The 19,889-nt window shown below is 45.2% G+C and overlaps 1 protein-coding gene across 2 annotated transcripts in view; it reads right to left on the reverse strand.

Moving 5' to 3' along the window:
* rwdd1 (RWD domain containing 1) overlaps positions 1-19,670 on the reverse strand; it is a 29,463-nt gene extending 9,793 nt beyond the window's left edge. The window contains exons 1-2 of one of the 2 annotated variants that reach the window (XM_038799628.1): positions 19,449-19,670; positions 8,776-8,841 (exon numbers count right to left, since the gene is read on the reverse strand). In XM_038799628.1, the coding sequence (XP_038655556.1) occupies positions 8,776-8,841; positions 19,449-19,521 (139 nt within the window). In that variant the 5' untranslated portion in view covers positions 19,522-19,670. The remainder of the gene's footprint in view (positions 1-8,775; positions 8,842-19,448) is intronic. The other variant, XM_038799629.1, reaches the window with a different exon arrangement.
* Positions 19,671-19,889: the final 219 nt, after the last annotated feature.

A 19,889-nucleotide genomic window follows, 5' to 3' on the forward strand; every position in this document is an offset into this window, starting at 1 on the left:
CAGGCAGATAGTAGAGCAGATGCCCAAAGTTTGGTCAAAGAAGTAGGTTTTAGGAAGCATGGTAAACGGAGGAATGAGAACAGAGACATATATGGGGGGAATTCTACAGTGTAGGCCCTAAGCAGTTGAAGACATGCCAGCCAGAAGGGAAATAGTTAAATCCTAGGATGCTCAAAAAGCCAAAATTAGCACAGATTTCGCAAGGGTTACGGTGCTGGAGATCACAGCATTAGGCAAGGATGAAGTCATGGAGAGATTTGAAAACAAGGGTGAGAATTTAAAAATTGAGGTATTTGCTTAATTGGGAGCCCGTATAGGCAGCAAGTGTAGTGGTGATGGGCGAACAGGATTTAGGACATTGGCTGCAGAGTTTTAGATGACCTCAAGTTCGATTACGCAGTGACATACTTGTGTGTGTGTGTGTGTGTGGTCTCCCCCCCACCAGAAAACATTCTGAATGGGAAAAATACATGGTCGTATTCTGGAAGATGTAATATGCAAATGTTTAAGAATGCTCAGTAACAATACTTAATAAATTCCAACTTAATTAACAAAAAGACATGGCTGTTTACTGTACTTCCATTTTCTGTCAATAGCTACAGTACTTTTACAGTTCTTTAAGTAATTATCTTGAGATTCATAGAATTTCATAGAATTTCAAGTGCAGAAGGAGGCCATTCGGCCCATCGAGTCTGCACCGGCTCTGGGAAAGAGCACCCTAACCCAAGGTCCACACGTCCACCCCATCCCCACAACCCAGCAACCACATCCAACACTAAGGGCAATTCTGGACACTAAGGGCAATTTAGCATGGCTAATCCACCTAACATGCACATCTTTCAGCTGTGGGAGGAAATCGGAGCACCCGGAGGAAACCCATGCACACACGGGGAGAACGTGCAGACTCCGCACAGACAGTGACCCAAGCCGGGAATCCCATTCATAAAACCAATTAAAATTCCTTTCAGCCTTTTGTTTAAAAAGCTATTTAATGATCTGATTGGCAATCTTAAATCAAATTAATCTCAATGCAAGAACCAGTTATCATTAGAAACACAGACATTTATTAACCCTGGCTATCTACTTAATATTTTGTACACTTAATTTGATTTGCTGCACTTCACAATCAGCTTTGGCAATGACACCAATATTCAGAAAATCAGAGAAAACATAGGCTTGATTTTTAAATTGTTACTACTTATGCTACAGGTGTGTGATCACAAATTTAGGCCCCTTACAGTCAGAAACAGGGGAATTTATAATGGGGAACAAAGAAATGGCTGACCAACTAAATATATACTTTTGGTTCAGTCTTCAGACAGGAGGGTGCAAATAACATACCAGAAATGTTGGGGAATACAGGATTTAGTGAAAGGGAGAAACTGAAGGAAATCAGAATTAGTAAGGAAATGGAGTTTGGGAAATTGATGGGATTGAAGGCCGATAGATCCCCAGGGCCTGATGATCTACATCCCAGAGTATTTGAGGAAGTGGACCTAGAAATAGTGGAAGCATTGGTGATCATTTTCCAAGACTCTGGAACAGTTCCTACGGATTGGCGGATAGCTAATATAACCTCACTATTTGAAAAGAGAGGTCGAGAATAAACAGGGAATTATAGACCAGTCAGTCTGATGTCAATAGTGGGGAAAACGCTTGAATCCACACTCGAGCACTTGGAAAACAGAGGCAGGATTAGACAGAGTCAGCATTGCTTTATGAAAGTGAAATCATGTTTGACAAATCTACTGGAATTCTTCGAGGATCTACATAGTAGAGCTGATGAGGGAGAGCCTATGGATACGGTTTATTTGAACTTTCAGAAAGTCAAAGTCCCACATAAGAGATTAGAGTGTAACATTAAAGTGCATTGGGCTGGGGGAATGTATTGAGAAGGACAGAAAATTGGTTAGCACTCAGGAAACAAGGAGTAGGAATAAACAGGTCTTTTTCCAAGTGGCAAGCTGTGGCTATTGAGGTACCACAGGGATCAGTGCTGGGATCCCAGCTATTCACAATGTATATAAATGATTTAGATGAGGAATCTAAATGCAATATTTCCAAATTTACAGTTGACACAAAGCTGAGTGGGAGGGTGAGCTGTATGGAGAAAGCAGAGTGTGATTTGGACCAGTTGAGTGTGTGGGCAAATGCATGGCAGATAACGTGAATAAAAGTGAGGTTATCCACTTTGTTAACAAAACAGGAAGGCAAATTATCATCCGAGTGGCCAAAGATTGAGAGGGGAGAATTGCAATGAAACCTGGGTGTCCTTGTACACCAGTCGCTGAAAGGAAGCATGCAGGTACATTCGAGTACAAGAGCCCAGACATCTTGCTGTAGTTTACAGGGCTTTGGTGAGACCACACCTGGAATATCGTGTGTGATTTTGGTCCCCTTGTATGAGGATTTCTCAGATGGCAGGACTGCCGAATGAGGGGAGATTGAATCGGTTAGGATTATATTTGCTTGAGTTTAGAAGAATGAGGGGAGATCTCATAGAAACCTATAGGATTCTAACAGGACTGGATAGGGTAGGTGAAGGAAGTATGTTCCCAATGACTGGGGCACTAAGAACGAGGGGTCACGGTGTAAGGATGCATGGTAAACCATTTAGGACTGAGATGAGGAGAAATTTGTCCCAGACAGTGGTTAGCCTGGGAGGGAGGGGGAGGCCGAGTTGGATGATCAGCCATGATTATAATGAATAGCGGATCAGACACAAAGGGCCGAATGGCCTACACGTATTTTTTATTCTAGGGATATATTACAATGGCCCAGATTTTGCTGGGGCAGGGCATCTCATAGTGTTTATGTTATATCTGTTTGTAGACATCCAAGTTTTAAAGTATTTGCGCAATATATTTTGGAAGTCAATCTAGGAGCTTGGAAACAACAGGTCAAACCACGTCACCTAAACCAATAAAATGAAAGGATTAAGAAATAAACAGAGAAAGGACTGAGGAGGGTGACTTAGATGTTAAATTAGGTATATAAACAGAATATCTTTGTTTATGAATTGCAGAAAGTCGGTGTGCAGGTACGGCATGCAATTAAAAGACAAATGGAATGTTTTTTTAGAAGAAATTTCCAATTAAGGGGCAATTTAGCGTGGCCAATCTTCCTCCCCAGCACATCTTTGGGGAGACCCACACGCACACACGGGGAGAACGTGCAATCTCCACACAAACAGTGACCCGGAGCTGGGATCGGACAGGGGTCCTCGGCGGCGTGAGGTAGCAGTGCTAACCACTGAACCATCGTGCCACCCTAAAAGGCAAATGGAATGTTAGTGTTTATTGCAAAAGGATTGAAGTGTAAAAGTAAAGAAGAGTTGTGGCAACTGTATAGGGTGTTGGTGAGACCACATCTAAGGTATTGTGTCCCATTTTGGTCTCCTTATTTGAGGAAGGATGTGATGGCATTGGAGGCAGTTCAGAGGTGGTTCATCAGAATGATTCTGGGTTTAAAGGGTTGACGTACGAGAAGAGATTATTCAGTTTTGGCTTAGACTTGCAAGAGCTTAGATGGATTCAAGAGGATCAGATCGAGGTGTATAAAATACTAAAAGGGATTGATAAAATATACATCGACCAAATGTGCTAGATATTGTAATATTGCCCTTGTGGGGCAATATTAGAACAAGAGGTGAAAGATATAGGTTGAGAGATGGTAGATTTAGAACAAAGATGAGGAGGAACTATTCCTCGCAAAGAGTGGTGAATTTGTGGAACTCGTTGCCCCATAGTGCGGTGGAATGTGAGACATTAAATAGTTTTAAGAAGGAGATAGGTATATTTCTGATTAAAAAAAACAGGTATGGAGGTGGATTTGAGAGCAGGAAGAGATCAGTCATGATCTGATTAAATGGCTGAGCAGGCTCGAAGGATTAAATTGCCTACTTCTGCTTCTAATGCCTATGTTCCTATGTTCTATGCAAGAGGGAGAAAATAAAATCTAAACATTGCGAAGGAAACTTCAATAGCAATTCATACAGGTTGGTTTAGCTCAGTGGGCTAGACAGCTGGTTTGTGATGCAGATCAAGGCCAGCAGCGCAGGTTCAATTCCTGTACCAGCGTACCCGAACAGGCGCCGGAATGTGGCGACTCGGGGCTTTTCACAGTAACTTCATACTTGTGACAATAAAAGGCTATTATTATTCTGAAGAAATGTTACCTCATGTTTACTCATTTACTTTCTGGGCAAGTGAGATTGATTGAGAGCAGTTAACAATTATCAGGGATATTAACTACTAGAGTTAAGACTCTAGCAAGTGTTAATGGTTAATGGATATACAAATACAGGAACTTCACAAAAACAGGAAATTAGAGATGTACGCAATAAAGGAACATCTATAATTATGGATGATTGTAACTTGCATATAGATTGGGCAAATCAAATGAGTCACAATATGATCAGGAGGAATTGCAGGAGTGTATATGCGATGGTTTTCTGGACCAATATGTTGAGGAACTAATGAGAGGACATGTCATTCTAGGCTGTGTAATGAGAATGGAATCATTGGCAAATCTGGTTGTGTGAGGCCCCTTTTGATGAGTGACCATAATATGATAGAATTTTTATCAAGATGATGTAGTTGATTCTGAGATTAGAGTCTTACTCTTAATAAAGGAAAGTATGATATGAGGCGCAAGTTAGCTATGATTGATTGGGAAATGTTACTTAAAGGGATGACTATGGATAGACAATGGCAAACATTCAAGCAGTGCATGGGGGAAACTGCAACAATTGTTTATTCCTGTCTGGCACAAAAGTGAAAGGGGAATGGTGGCCAATCCATGGCTTACAATGGAAATTGGAGATAGCACTAGATCCAAGGAAGAAGCATACAAATTGACTAAGAAAACAGGTCTGAGGATTGAGAGCAGTTTAGAATTTAGCAAAGGAGGACTAAGGGATTGATTTAAGGGGAAAATAGAGAACAAGAGTAAGCTTGCAGAGAACAGAAAAGTTGACTATAAAAGTTTCTATAGTTACATGAAGAGGAAAAGATTGGTGAAGACAAAAGGTCCTTTACAGTCAGAAACAGGGGAACTTAATGGGGGTATAGAAATGGCTCAGCAACTGGTTCTGTCTTTAGAAAGGACACAAATAACACACCAGAAATGTTGGGGAACACAGACGTTAGTGAGAGAGAAGAACTAAAGGAGATCAATATTATGGTATTTGGGAAGTTGATGGGATTGAAGGCTAATAAATCCCCAGGTCCTGATAATCTACATCCCAGAGTACTTAAAGAAGTGGCTCAAGAAATAGTGGATGCACTGGCGATCATTTTACAAGACGCAAAGCCTCTGGAACAGTTCCTACAGGTTAGAGGTTAGCTACGTAACCCTATTATTTTTAAAAAGGGTGGCGGGGGGGCAGGGGAGGAAAAGAGAGAGAGGAAACAGGAAAGTATAGACCAGCAAGTCTCACATCGGTAACAGGGAAAGTTTTGGAAATCGTTGTCAAAGATTTAATAGTAGATCACATAGAAAACAGTGGCAGGACCGGACAGAGTCAACATGGATTTTTGAAGGGGATATCATGCTGAACAAATCAACTAGAATCCGTCGAATATGTAACTAGTAGAGTTGAGGAGGAGGAGTCTGTGGTTTATTTGGACTTTCAGAAGGCTTTCACCGAAATCCCACATTAGCGTGTAAAATTTAAGCGCATGGGATTAGGGGTAGTATATTGAGATGGATAGAAAACTGGTTGGCAGACAGACAGGAAACAAAGAGTAGGAATTAAGTTGTCTTTTTCAAAATGGCAGGCAGTGACTAGTGCAGCACTGCAGGGAACAGTGCTGGGACCCAAGCTATTCACAACATATGATTAAGAGGAGGGAACGAAATGTAATACTCCAAATTTGCAGATAACACAAACTTGGGTGGGTGAGCTGAGAGGAGGATGCAGAGATCTTTCAGTGTGATTTGGATAAGTTGAATGCGTGGGAAAATGAATGGAAGATGCAGTAGAATTTGGATAAATGTGAGATTATCCACTTTGGTTGCAAAACTGAGAAGGCAGACTATTATCTGAATGACCATAAATTAGGAGGGAAATGTGCAACGAGACCTGGTCCTCATACACCAGTCACTGAAGGCAAGCTTGCAGGTGCAGCTGACGGTAAAGAAAGCTCATGGTATGTTGTCTTTCATAGCGAGAGGATCAGAGTACAGGAGAGGGGTGTCTTGTAATTTTGAGCCACACCTGGAATAGTGCATGCAGTTTTGGTCTCCTTATCGGAAGAAAGATGTTCTTGCTAACCTGACTTCAGCAAATGTTTATCAGACTGATTCCTGGACAGACATATGAGGACGTTGATTCGGTTAGAATTGTATTCGCTGGAGTTCAGAAGATTAAGGGGAGATCTCATTGAAACCTATAAAATTCTAACAGGACTAGACAGGGTAGATGCAAGAACAATGTTCCCGATAGTGGGGATATCCAGAACCACGGGTAACAGTCTGTGGATACAGGGTACACTATTTAGGACAGAGATGAGGAGAAATGTATTCACCCAGAAAGTAGTGAGCCTGTGGAATTTATTATCACAGGACATAGTGGATAGGAAGGTACTTTTCCCCTTAGCAGATAACCAGGCAGATTTACGTAATGGGCAAGAGGTTTAAAGGAGACATGAGGAAAATCTGTTTCACTCAAGAGTGTGGTTGGAATCTGGAACTCACTGCCTGAAAGGGTTACAGAGGCAGAAACTCTCAACTTTTTAGTATTTTGATAAGCACTTGAAATGTCATGGCATACAAGGCTATGGACCAAGTGCTGGAAAATGGGATTAAGATAGGTACGTGGTCGGCATGGACGGGATGGTCCGAAGGGCCTCATTCCGAGCTGTAAAACTCTATGTCTTATACAGTTAAATACAAAAAAGGCATTTTTTATTAAGTATTAACATCAAGCACTTTCAACTGTCACCCCTCCATTTACCGGGACATAACTGAATATCAAACAAAGAATGCAAGCTTGCACAATTTGAAACCTCAATTAATTTTGTAATGTACATATGTGAAAAGCAAACCCTCTGTAGATTCTGGGGAGACAAACAACATGCTTTATTTTGAGTTATTCAATTAAAAGAAATATTGCAAAAAAGAGAGACATGTTGCCAAAGGTTTTCATCTTGCACTTATTGGGATAAACATAAGAATGCCAAACTTCAAACTTCACAACGATTTATACTACAGGAGAAAAAGGTGCCAAAGTCTATTCTGGTTGGCTGAGGTATTGCAATGGAGAAAGCGATGGGAAAGCGAAAACCCTTTTAGCTCCTGGCTGATTCAAAAAAGGCGCAAAAATCACATCCAACAGTCGATTTTAAATTGGAATTAATTAAAATAAAGATGCTTGGAAATGGGCTTGAATGAAGTTTAGGCCAAACATTAGGGAACCACCACTTGTACCTGACCAAATTTATTCAGCTGTGGAAGACCCCTCTGGGATTGAAGGCAGGAAAAGTCACCGCCCAAGTTGAAGCTGGTCCTCTACTGCAACAAGAAGTCTCAGCTTGATCCTTTCTTAGGAATAGAAAATCATCCATTCAGCTACATCTGCTGCATCACCCCTTCCCCTCGTTTCCAACTGCATCTTTCTTTAGTTTCTTACCCAACTTCCATTGTCCATGAGATCTACCGCCTGGTACCATAATCAAGTTCCCATGAACCTGTGCAGTACCTTCCCTCCCATCCTAATCCCCATTCTAGCTGATATTGTCAATGGTTCCCATCTTTTTTCGCATTGTTCAAAATTGCTATCCCCACCTCTTCAAGTCTCCATCCAGGGCAAACTCGCCAACACTGGGTGGAGTATCTACACTCATCCTTCGCGACCTCCCTCAGTCTTCAAAGTGGTCAAAAACACCATGTTCCGTTACAACCTCTTTCTGTTGCCAGCGTAGAACTGCCCTCATTTGGTTCCACTTTTACCCATTTGATCCAAGTCACAGCATCTCCAGCAATGATCTCCCATCCTTCCTCTGTAATAGCTGCTCTCAAGCTTCCCACAGTTCCATCATTGGCGGCCTCCTCTTCATCATGTTGTACTTTGTTATCCCATTTGACCATGCTGAGCTTCCAACTCCATATCCCTTTTGACCAAAAGAAGCTATGAGCTATGTTCATTTCCACCTATGTAGTGGCACCCACCTCTGTCACTAGTGGTTACTGAATCAATCATCCATTCCTCCAGTTTAGAATATGCCAATGCTCGGCATAAAATCCAGACCATCCAGAACTCTATATCAGACACAAAGTCCCACTCGCCTATTGCTTCACCCTTTGTGACTTACATTGAACCCTGCTCGCCAAATGCTTAAATATAAAATAAAGAACTGGAGAATTAAAAATGGGGGAAAATGTGCAAAAGATCAGCAGATATTATACAGTAAAGAATTTATTATAATGTACAATAACGTCATTAGTCCAATCCTAGAGAGATTGTCTGAAACTAATAGTGTGCAATTTTTCATATTTATTTTGGGTGGGACAGGGAGAAAGTATTTAACGTGTGTATTTTGAACAATCAAAAGCCTTCAATTCTGTATAATCCAGCACACAGCTAATTGAAACAGTGACTTCAAAAGATCCAAAAGGATATCGTCCAGCACTGTTCCACATTTCTGCGATTAAAAATATGGAATCAGAAACATAACACACAACCAGTCAAGCTTTCAATTTTATACTTATACAAAATGAAATGAAATCCTGTGCAATACTCAATAAAATATTTAACCAGATTTATGCACTTACTTTCTTCATTTTCACCAGTGTCAGATGTTACTGTGATAGTGAAACTTGTAGGATTCTCCAACACCACTGGAAAAAAACAAAATGTTAGAAGAAAAGTCTGGACTACTATAACCAAGCAAGATACACTAATAAGCCAATAAAGCAGTTTGCACACATTTCTTTGTCCCCCCCATAATCTAATATTAGCAGTATTTTATTCATTTTGGTTTTTCATCTGTCAGTAACACTTTGCATAAACGTACAGCTCACTCAATAATCCCAAAGGCTGGAGAATCAAGAGTTAAATCTGCACTTTAGTAAATCTCCACTTACACAGCACAATGTGGTAGAGGATGCGCTATATTATAATACTGTAACTGCTGACACTAACACGAACGGTGTCAGGCATTACATGCTTACTCAGGCCACACTGCAGCCGCCGGCGTTCAATGCATAACTGCGCTAGAGGCCTATCTGGTTGGCAGAAGTGATTTGGAAATATTTTAGAGGGGTCACCTGTGGAGCTGTCTATAAACCCAGCTTTTCCTGCTTGATCAATAGCTATGTTTATTTTCAACAAGCTGAACAAGTGCAGGGACTTCCTACAGAGCCAGGTTAGTTAGATCAATTCGATTCTGAACCACAGGGTCATGACTTCAAACACCATTTTGGATGATCAATTGTTTTTAAAGATTGTCAGGACATTTTTATTCTTCTTAAATTTCTGTAAGGTTCCCAGGGAGAAATGTGTACTAGTCACTCCCAGGCACTTTGTATTCACTGCTGGAATAAATATTTTTTAAAACATCATTTCTTTATTCCACAATTTCTAAGACTTTACTCGAAATAATACTTGCCATTATAAATCAAATTTCATAACATCCTTCACAATCGGTCAAATTGTGAACACTGAAGATAGATATAGTAATAGGGGCAGCGGCAGGTTACCAGCATGGGAACGTGAGGCAGCAGCAGGTTACCAGCACGGGAAAGCGAGGCAGCGGCAGGTTACCAGCACGGGAACATGGGGCAGCGGCAGGTTACCAGCATGGGAACGTGAGGCAGCAGCAGGTTACCAGCATGGGAACGTGGGGCAGCGGCAGGTTACCAGCACGGGAAAGCGAGGCATGACAGGTTACCAGCATGGGAACGTGAGGCAGCGGCAGGTTACCAGCACGGGAACATGGGGCAGCGGCAGGTTACCAGCATGGGAACGTGAGGCAGCGGCAGGTTACCAGCATGGGAACGTGGGGCAGCGGCAGGTTACCAGCATGGGAACGTGAGGCAGCAGCAGGTTACCAGCATGGGAACGTGAGGCAGCGGCAGGTTACCAGCATGGGAACGTGAGGCAGCAGCAGGTTACCAGCATGGGAACGTGAGGCAGCGGCAGGTTACCAGCATGGGAACGTGAGGCAGCGGCAGGTTACCAGCATGGGAACGTGAGGCAGCAGCAGGTTACCAGCATGGGAACGTGGGGCAGCGGCAGGTTACCAGCATGGGAACGTGGGGCAGCGGCAGGTTACCAGCATGGGAACGTGAGGCAGCAGCAGGTTACCAGCATGGGAACGTGGGGCAGCGGCAGGTTACCAGCATGGGAACGTGGGGCAGCGGCAGGTTACCAGCATGGGAACGTGAGGCAGCAGCAGGTTACCAGCATGGGAACATGGGGCAGCGGCAGGTTACCAGCACGGGAACGTGAGGCAGCAGCAGGTTACCAGCATGGGAACATGGGGCAGCGGCAGGTTACCAGCACGGGAACGTGGGGCAGCGGCAGGTTACCAGCATGGGAACATGGGGCAGCGGCAGGTTACCAGCATGGGAACGTGAGGCAGCAGCAGGTTACCAGCACGGGAACGTGGGGCAGCAGCAGGTTACCAGCATGGGAACGTGAGGCAGCAGCAGGCTACCAGCATGGGAACGTGGGGCAGCAGCAGGTTACCAGCATGGGAACGTGAGGCAGCGGCAGGTTACCAGCATGGGAACGTGGGGCAGCAGCAGGTTACCAGCATGGGAACGTGGGGCAGAGGCAGGTTACCAGCATGGGAACGTGAGGCAGCGGCAGGTTACCAGCATGGGAACATGGGGCAGCGGCAGGTTACCAGCATGGGAACGTGGGGCAGCGGCAGGCTACCAGCATGGGAACGTGGGGCAGCGGCAGGTTACCAGCATGGGAACGTGGGGCAGCGGCAGGTTACCAGCATGGGAACGTGGGGCAGCGGCAGGCTACCAGCATGGGAACGTGGGGCAGCGGCAGGTTACCAGCACGGGAACATGGGGCAGCGGCAGGTTACCAGCATGGGAACGCGGGGCAGCGGCAGGTTACCAGCACGGGAAAGCGAGGCAGCGGCAGGTTACCAGCATGGGAACGTGGGGCAGCGGCAGGTTACCAGCATGGGAAAGCGGGGCAGCGGCAGGTTACCAGCATGGGAAAGCGAGGTATGACAGGTTACCAGCATGGGAACGTGGGGCAGCGGCAGGTTACCAGCATGGGAAAGCGGGGCAGCGGCAGGTTACCAGCATGGGAAAGCGAGGTATGACAGGTTACCAGCATGGGAACATGGGGCAGCGGCAGGTTACCAGCACGGGAAAGCGAGGCATGACAGGTTACCAGCACGGGAAAGCGAGGCATGACAGGTTACCAGCACGGGAAAGCGAGGCATGACAGGTTACCAGCATGGGAACATGGGGCAGCGGCAGGTTACCAGCACGGGAAAGCGAGGCATGACAGGTTACCAGCATGGGAACGCGGGGCAGCGGCAGGTTACCAGCACGGGAAAGCGAGGCATGACAGGTTACCAGCATGGGAACGCAGGGCAGCAGCAGGAACACAGAGCGGTGGCAGCTTAAAGAGCAGGAAAGCAGAGCGGAGGCAGGTTAAAGAGCAGGAACGCTGTGTGGCGGCAGGTTAAAGAGCGGGAAAGCAGAGCGGAGGCAGGTTAAAGAGCGGGAACGCAGAGCGCAAACCCAGTATAAAGCAGTGTTCGAAATGTCGCATGCTGAATGGAATCAAATTTTTCCAAACATATACACCAGACAGCGCCACCCTCAAGAAGCTGTCACTGTACTTTATGGATACCAGGGTAAGAGATCCTGTGGGTGGAAGAAAGGAGGACAATAGGAGTATGTGTGTTTGCATGTCCACCTCATGACTCTTCAGCACGCCCAAGCCAGAACCAGTGTGCTACAGTCCTCAGTGTATCGAGCTCAACACTGGACAGATGAATCCAAAGAACAATTTTACTTCAGCCTCGAACAATCCTTGGCCCAAGTCCCAATGGGCAACAAGATGATTCTCCATGGCGACTTCATGGCCAGAGTTGGAAGGGTCACAGACATCTGTGGTGGTGTAATCGGCAGAGAGGGTAGGGAATTGCAAAACCAATGGTAGTCAGCTCCTTGAAAAATGCCGAAAATACAGCCTGGTCATAACCATTACCTTGTTCTGTAAGAGAGACAAGTGCAACGCCTCATTGCAACACCCTAACTGGCACCTGCTCAACGAGATCATCATCCAAGTGAGGGACCACAAGGATGTGAGTGGCACACACAGCATGACTGGAGCCGATTAACGCTGGATGAACTACGATCTAATCTTTCCTCCCAATGTAGCCCCAAAATAGCGGCGACAACAAAAACAACAGCGCAGGAAAATCAGCACTAAGGCACTTAAATGCGCTGATAAGAGAGCTCTATTGAGCCAGCACCTCACTATCCACCTGATGCCTCTCAGTGACCCAGAGCGTCCACAGTGCCTGGTCCACCCTCAATAATCAGCATCTGTGAAGAGATGCTTGGTCACTCAACCAGGAAATAACAAGACCGGTTTGATGAGAACGACCAGGAGATCCAAGGGCTGATGAACTACAAGCACAATGATTTTCTTAACTTGGAAATTCGAGAGCAAGAAAGCAGCTCTATAAAGGGCTGAACTCCAGCACCCAAGGCCCCACTCTACTATAGGCCAAGAACGAAAAGTGCTCATCATAAACAGAGAGGCACTCAGCGCTCGCTGGAAGGGGCACTTCAAAGACCTCCTGAACAGAGACTCCGTCTTCAACATGTGTATCCTCGATTCCATTCTGCAGCATGTGGCCCACTACCATTTCAGGACAACTTCAACATGGCACAAGGTAGAAAAGGCCATCCGACAGCTAAAGAACAACCAGGCATCAGGAACTAAAACATAGCGGAGAAGTAAAACATGCTGAAGCACTAAAACATGGCGGAGAACTAAAAGATGCTGAAGCACTAAAACATGGCAGAGAACCACTATTGGCGGAACTTCATGATTTTATATCCCTTATCTAAAAGGAGGAGAGCATGCCAGGAGATTGCAGACTGTGTAATTGTGGCCATCTTCAAAAAAGGTGGCATTCCAACTGCAGAAACTAGAGGTATTCCTGCTGTCAAATACATGGATGGTCATTGAAAGAGTCGTCCTTAAATGCCTGTACGTAACTCCACTATTTAAAAAGGGATGTAGAGAGAGAACAGGGAATGAGAAACCAGTCAGCCTAAGGTCTGTAGTGGGGAAAATGCTAGAGTCCATTGTGAGAGTTAGTAGCAGAGCACTTGCAAAGCAGTGGTAACGTCGGACAGAATCAGCATTGATTTACAAGTGGAAATCATACTCGACAAATTAACTGGAAATCTTCGAGGATGTAACCAGTAGAGTTTGAGTCGGAGCCTGTGAATGTTGTTTATTGGACTTTCTGAAGGCTTTCGTCAAGGCCCAAAAAACAAAATTAGTGTATAAAATCAAAGCACATGGGATTAGGGGTAGTGTATTGAGATGGATAGAAAACTGGTTGGCAGACAGGAAATAAAGATTAGGAATAAAAGGGTATTTTTCCAAGTGGCAGGCAGTGACTAGTGGGGTACCGCAGGGATCAGTGCTGGGACCCCAGCTATTCACAACATAGTAATTATTTAGATAAGGGAACTAAACGTAATGTCTCCAAATTTACAGAAGACGTAAAGCTAAGTCAGAGGGTGAACTGTAAGGATGCAGAGATACTTCAGTGTGATTTGGACAAGTTGAGTGAGTGGGCAGATGCCATATAATGTGGATAAATGTGAGGTTATCCACTCTGGTTGAAAAGCAGGAAGACAGATTATCTGAATGGCAAGAGATTGAGAGAGGAATTTGCAACTCAACCAGAGTGTCCTCGTACACCAGTCGCTGAAGGTAAGCATGCAGGTAAAGCAGGCGATGAAGAAGGCAAATGGTATGTTAACCTTCATAACAAGAGGATTTGAGAACAGGAGCAGGGATATCTTGCTGCAGTTTTTTGTTTAATTTGTTCTTGGGATGTGAGCATCGCTGGCTGGCAGGCATTCCTTGCCCATTCGTAATTGTCCTTGAACTGAGTGGCTTGCTAGGCCATTTCAGAGGGGGCATATCGCCTCGTAGGTCTGGAGTCACATGTAGGCTGGATCGGGTGAGGGGAGACTTCCTTCCCTGAAGGACATTAGAAAGCAAACTACTATCCTTATTCGATTTTAGATTGTTTTTTTTTACAACAATCAGCAATGGTTTCATGGTCGTCATTATACTTTTAATTTCAGATTTTTTTATTGAATTCAAATTTCACCATCTGCCGTGGTGGGATTCGAACCCGAGACCCCAGAGCGTTACCCGGGTCTCTGGATTACTAGCCTAGCGACAATATTGCTACACCACCGTCTCCCCAATCATACAGAAGCTTGGTGAGACCACACCTGGAATATTGTGTGCAGTTGTCCCCTTATCTGAGGGAGGACTTTCTTGCTCTAGAGGGAGAAAAATAAAGGCTGAATCCTGGAATGGCTGGACTGAGGTATGCGGAGATATTGAGTCGGTTAGGACTATATTTGCTGCAGTTTGGAAGAGTGAGGCAGCTGTCATAGAAAGGTAGAAAATTCTAATAGGATTAGACAGGGAAGGTGCAGGAAGTCCAGAACCAGGGGTCACAGTCTAAGGATATGGAGCAAACCACCCAAGACTGAGATGAGGAGAAATGTCTTCGCCCAGAGTGGTGACCCTGTAGAATTCTCTCCCGCAGAAAGCAATTGAAGCCAACACATTGTATGTTTTCAAGGAGTTGGGTATAGGTTTTGGGGCTAAAAAGATCAAAGGATATGGGAGGGAAGGCAGGACGAATTTACTCGGTTGGATGATCAGTCATGATCATAATGAATGTTGGGCATGCTCAAAGAGCCAAATGGCCTCCTCCTGCTTCAATTTTCTATGCCGTCTCTTTGGCCCAAAGAGATCCTTCCAGAGTTCCAAGGTGAATTCCACTCACTAAAAGGCACAATGGGTATGATCTTCACCAAACAGCAACTACAGGAGAAATACAGGGAATAGCACCAGCCCTTGCACATGGCCTTCTTTAACCTAACAAAGCTCTTTGACACTGTCAATCTTGAGGGATTATGGAGAATCCTCCTCTGATTTCAGCTGCCCCCAAAAGTTTGCCATCGTCCTCTTTCTGCTCCATGATGACATACAAGACATGATCCTGACTAAGGGATCCAATACAGGCCAAGGTCACATTTGGGGTCATTGCACTGACACGCTTCTCGATCTTTCTTGCTGCAATGTTCCATCTCACCCTCAGCTAGCTACCTGCTGGAGTGGAGTGGAGCTAAACTGCATAACAAATGGGAAGCTGTACAACCGTTGCGGCCTACAGGCCAAATCCAAGCTCAATGCAGACAATCCTGCATACACTCGGAGGCAGAACTGCAATCCATCATTAGCATCCTCATTGAGGCGTACAATATGGGTCTTACACTAAACATCCCAAGAGAAAGGTCCTCAGCCAACCTGTCTCCGTCACACAGCAATGCCCCCGGTTATGAAAATCCACGACTAGGCCTTGGGCAACCTGGACTACTTTCCACACCTTGGGAGCTTACTGTTAACAAGGGCAGACATGGACAATGAGGTTTAACACCACTTTCAGTGAGCCAGCGCTGCTTTCGGTCACCTGAGGAAGAGTATTTGAAGACCAAGACCTCAGGCCTGGCACCAAGTGCGTGGTTTTCAGAACGGTCGTGATACTCACCCTCCCATGGCTCAGAGAGGTAGACTATGTACAGCAGACACCTCAAAACCCTGAGGAGGTACCACCAGAGGTGACTCCACAAAATCATGAAAATCCACTGGCAGAATAGGCGCAGTGTTCTCGCTCTGGCCAACATTGTCAGCACTGAAGCATTGACCACACTTGATCAGCTCTGCTGGGCAGGCCTAACAAGAGACCCCCAAAACAGGTGTTCTACCTGGACCTTCGACACAGCAAGCAAGCCACATGAGGGCAGAGGAAATGCTTCAAAGATATCCCCAAAGCTCCTTGAGAAAGTGCAACACTCCCACTATCACCAGGAATCCCTGGCCCAAGACCGTCCAAAGTGGTGGAAAAGTATCACTGAGAGCAATCGGAGGCCAACATCAACAGGGAAAGAAGAACGTGGCAGTGCATGGCCACCCTACCCACACGCTCCTCAAACCACCATCTGTGACAGAGAGTGCATAATTCCACCATGTCAGTTTGAAAACAAAAGTTGGTATCAGTAAAAGTTGCCCTCTTTGTTGTAAGAATTTAATCGGCTCACTCATGTCCTTTAGGAAATCAAACTGCTATCCTTATTCGAGCTGTCCTAGAGGTGACTCCAGTTCCACAGCAATGTAGATGACTCTTTACTGATCGGAGAAGCCACTCAATTGTATCAAAGCCACCAATGAAACTAAGGATGGACAATAAATGATGGCCTTGCAGTGAAAATGTAAAATGAATCATGAATACCAAATTGTCTTTTCATTAAAAGATTTTGGGACTTTCTAAAACTTGTATTCATGTTTCTGAAAAAGAAATGAACTTGTTAATTTACAATTGAACATCTTCACAAGCCTGTGCATTTAATTCTTTACCCTGACTTTTCAAAGGTCACCTTCATCGGAAAACAATAGCGAAGTGTAAGTAAATTTACAGGGTTAGTAGAAAGCTGTATAGTTTAGCCTGCTGTTATTAGGGTTTCTCTGCTTTGGTAGCATTGGGAATGAGCTGGGAAATAAAAACACTGAGGGGCAAGCCTGGGGTGTCAAAAATGGGGATGGACTTTACTGGATAACTCATGAAACCCTGATTGTAGTTGGGGGATTCCTAGGTTTTAGAAATGGGTAGTTGCTACGGTCAGACAGCAGCGTGAGTACGGGTTATCAGGCAAACACACCACGGTCTTTCCAATTGCGGGTTGGGCAGTGGTTCAGAGGTTAGAGTGAGAAGGCAGCGCCCTGAGATTTGGATCCCCTCAGCTCTTATTACCCGCCCCTACCTTGGGGCACTGGGCGCACAGTAGCTAGCACCGTTGATTCATAGCGCCAGGGTCCCAGGTTAAATTCCCGCTTGGGTCACTGTCTGTGCGGAGTCTGCATATTCTCCCCGTGTCTGCGTGGGTTTCCTCCGGCTACTCCGGTTTCCTCCCTCAAGTCCCGAAAGACATGCTGTTAGGTGAACTGGACATTCTGAATTCTCCCTCTGTGTACCTAAACAGGCACCGGAATGTGGCAACTAGGGGCTTTCCACAGTAACTTCATTGCAGCGTTAATGTAAGCCTACTTGTGACAATAATAAAGGTTATTATTAAAGAAGGAGTCATATAGCAGTGTTGAAAAGAGAGGGAGCAAGCCCAGGGAAATCTGACATTCTGTTCATCAGTTCAGTTTCTGGCTTTATATTGTTCTTAAGCTTTTATTATATTTGAAACACAGGAATCTATGTGGATTCAGACAAGACTGGAGAGCAGGAGTGAGCTGGCTGGATTAAAATATGTAACAAATGAGCAGGATCCACGAAGGGTCACTCCAGATTTAAACATTAGAAATTAGATGAAATATATAGAGATGTTAAATATGTAGTAAACATTTGAAAAAAACCCAAACACAAGATGGTAGAGCTGTTAAGAACTGTACCACTTGCATACCCAAGAAACTCGGGAGCTGGGAGAATCAGAGTCAGATACAAGTAATGGGGGTTCAATAATAATAATAATCTTTATTGTCACAAGTAGGCTTACATTAACATTGCAATGAAGTTATTGTGAAAAGCCCCTAGTCGCCACATTCCGGCGCCGGTTCGAGTACACGGAGGGAGAATTTAGAATGTCCAATTCACCTAACAAGCACGTCTTTTGGGGTTTGTGGGAGGAAACCGGAGCAGCTGGAGGAAACCGATGCAGACACAGGATGAAAGTGCAGACTCCGCACAGATAGTGACCCAAGCCGGGAATCGAACCTGGCACCCTGGCACTGTGAAGCAACAGTGCTAACCACTGTGTTACTGTATAACAACAATGACAGGAATGTTTTCCATGAAGTGTGCATGATAGTCAAGACCTTAAATTAGAAAAATATTCGAGATCTCCTTTGGAAATATGGGCTAGAGAGCCAAGTACAGTGAAATGTACAAAACATTTTTATATATATTTGAGAAAACTTCTTTGTACAAATGGGAGACGGTCATCTGCAACACTTAATTCTACACACTCAATCATTTCATTAAAATTTGGTATTTGAAGCCTCAGTGCAGTTATTGAAGCAGACTAGTTTTATCTCCTCTCCCAAATGACAATCATACCTACTTCATTCTGCTGACAAGTTGAATTCCTAATAGAACTATCCAAGTGACTTCCAATGATGCTGCAGTTTTAATAGCTCAGCAGCACCACTAGCAAGCAATAATAGATAGCCTTTACAATAAGCTCAGACAGGTGAAGATGCTGAACTCGAGAATTTTTTAAAATAATGATTTTGAATGATGCTTCTAATTCAGAGTAAAGCATGTGATGCAGATTACATAGATTACATAGAATTTACAGTGCAGAAGGAGGCCATTCAGCCCATCGAGTCTGCACCGGCTCTTGGAAAGAGCACCCTACCCAAGGTCAACACCTCCACCGTATCCCCATAACCCAGTAACCCCACCCAACACTAAGGGCAATTTTTGTGCAGGTTAGGTGGATTGGCCATGATAAATTGCCCTTCAAGTCCAAAATTGCCCTTAGTGTTGGGTGGGGTTACAGGGTTATGGGGTTAGGGTGCAGGTGTTGACCTTGGAAAGACTCTTGGGAGTCTTTCCAAGAGCTGGTGCAGACTCGATGGACCGAATAGCCTCCTTCTGCACTGTACATTCTATGATAATCTATGATCTCAGAGATGGTAAAGTACAAGAGGAGATCATGGCCTAGAGCGAGAAAAGACCAACGAGGGGAGAGTAGAACGTCCAAGTGTTTAATGAGATGTACCATCCTGAGGCTTCATTCTACACACTCCTTTTCCTGCTCGCACCAGAACATTCAGTAATGAGTAATTTAAACCCAGTGTAGCAGCTGCACATCATTGCTGTAAGGGTTAATCTTTGAGTGTTACAATTTCAATGTAGCTGTTCCCGAAATCAAGAGTACCCAGGATCATGAATTGCTGCACCTCTGCAGGAGTTTGAGAAGACGGAGTTAAAAGTGCCGCTTGTCAGGAATGTTTGTCCCACTCCTTGGATTCGGAATGGGAGTACAGCAGCCCCCGCCCTGCCACCGCTCCAGCCCCCAGCCCATTCTCACATGTCCGGATTGGGCCTTGGAGCTGGCACTGGAGACCGGGGGGGGGGGGGGGGGGCTCAGAGACCTGTTCCCACCGGGCAGAGGCCGCTCACCTGTGAACGAGTCCGGGTAAATGGATTCCAGCGCCTCCAGCTCGTTGCGCTGCTCCTCGATGTAATCGGTCATGTTGAGCGGCTGAGAAACGCCATGGAGAGAAACCGGGCCACCGACCGAGAGCCGGCTTTGCACATGCGCGCCTGCCCGGCACCCGTGCGCATGCGTAGTATTCTTCAACGACCGCGCGTCCGGTTCGCTGGAGCGGTACGACCGTGCGCGTGCGCCCTGCTGTCGACCCGCTTACTGACTGCATCAAAGATGGCGCAGATCACGGCAGTCCTCCCAGCCCCGCACGAAGGAGCTGGGAGGACTTCAAGGGCTCTCTTGACAACTCTCCGCATGCGCAGTTGGACTGTTTTTTTTTTCTCTGACATCACTGAGAGCGATGGGCGGCGCTGCTCCAATCATCAGAGCTGGGCAGCAGCCATGTTTGAACA

This window comes from Scyliorhinus canicula, chromosome 6 (assembly GCF_902713615.1).
Source record: "Scyliorhinus canicula chromosome 6, sScyCan1.1, whole genome shotgun sequence".
Classification (NCBI taxonomy): Eukaryota; Metazoa; Chordata; class Chondrichthyes; order Carcharhiniformes; family Scyliorhinidae; genus Scyliorhinus; species Scyliorhinus canicula.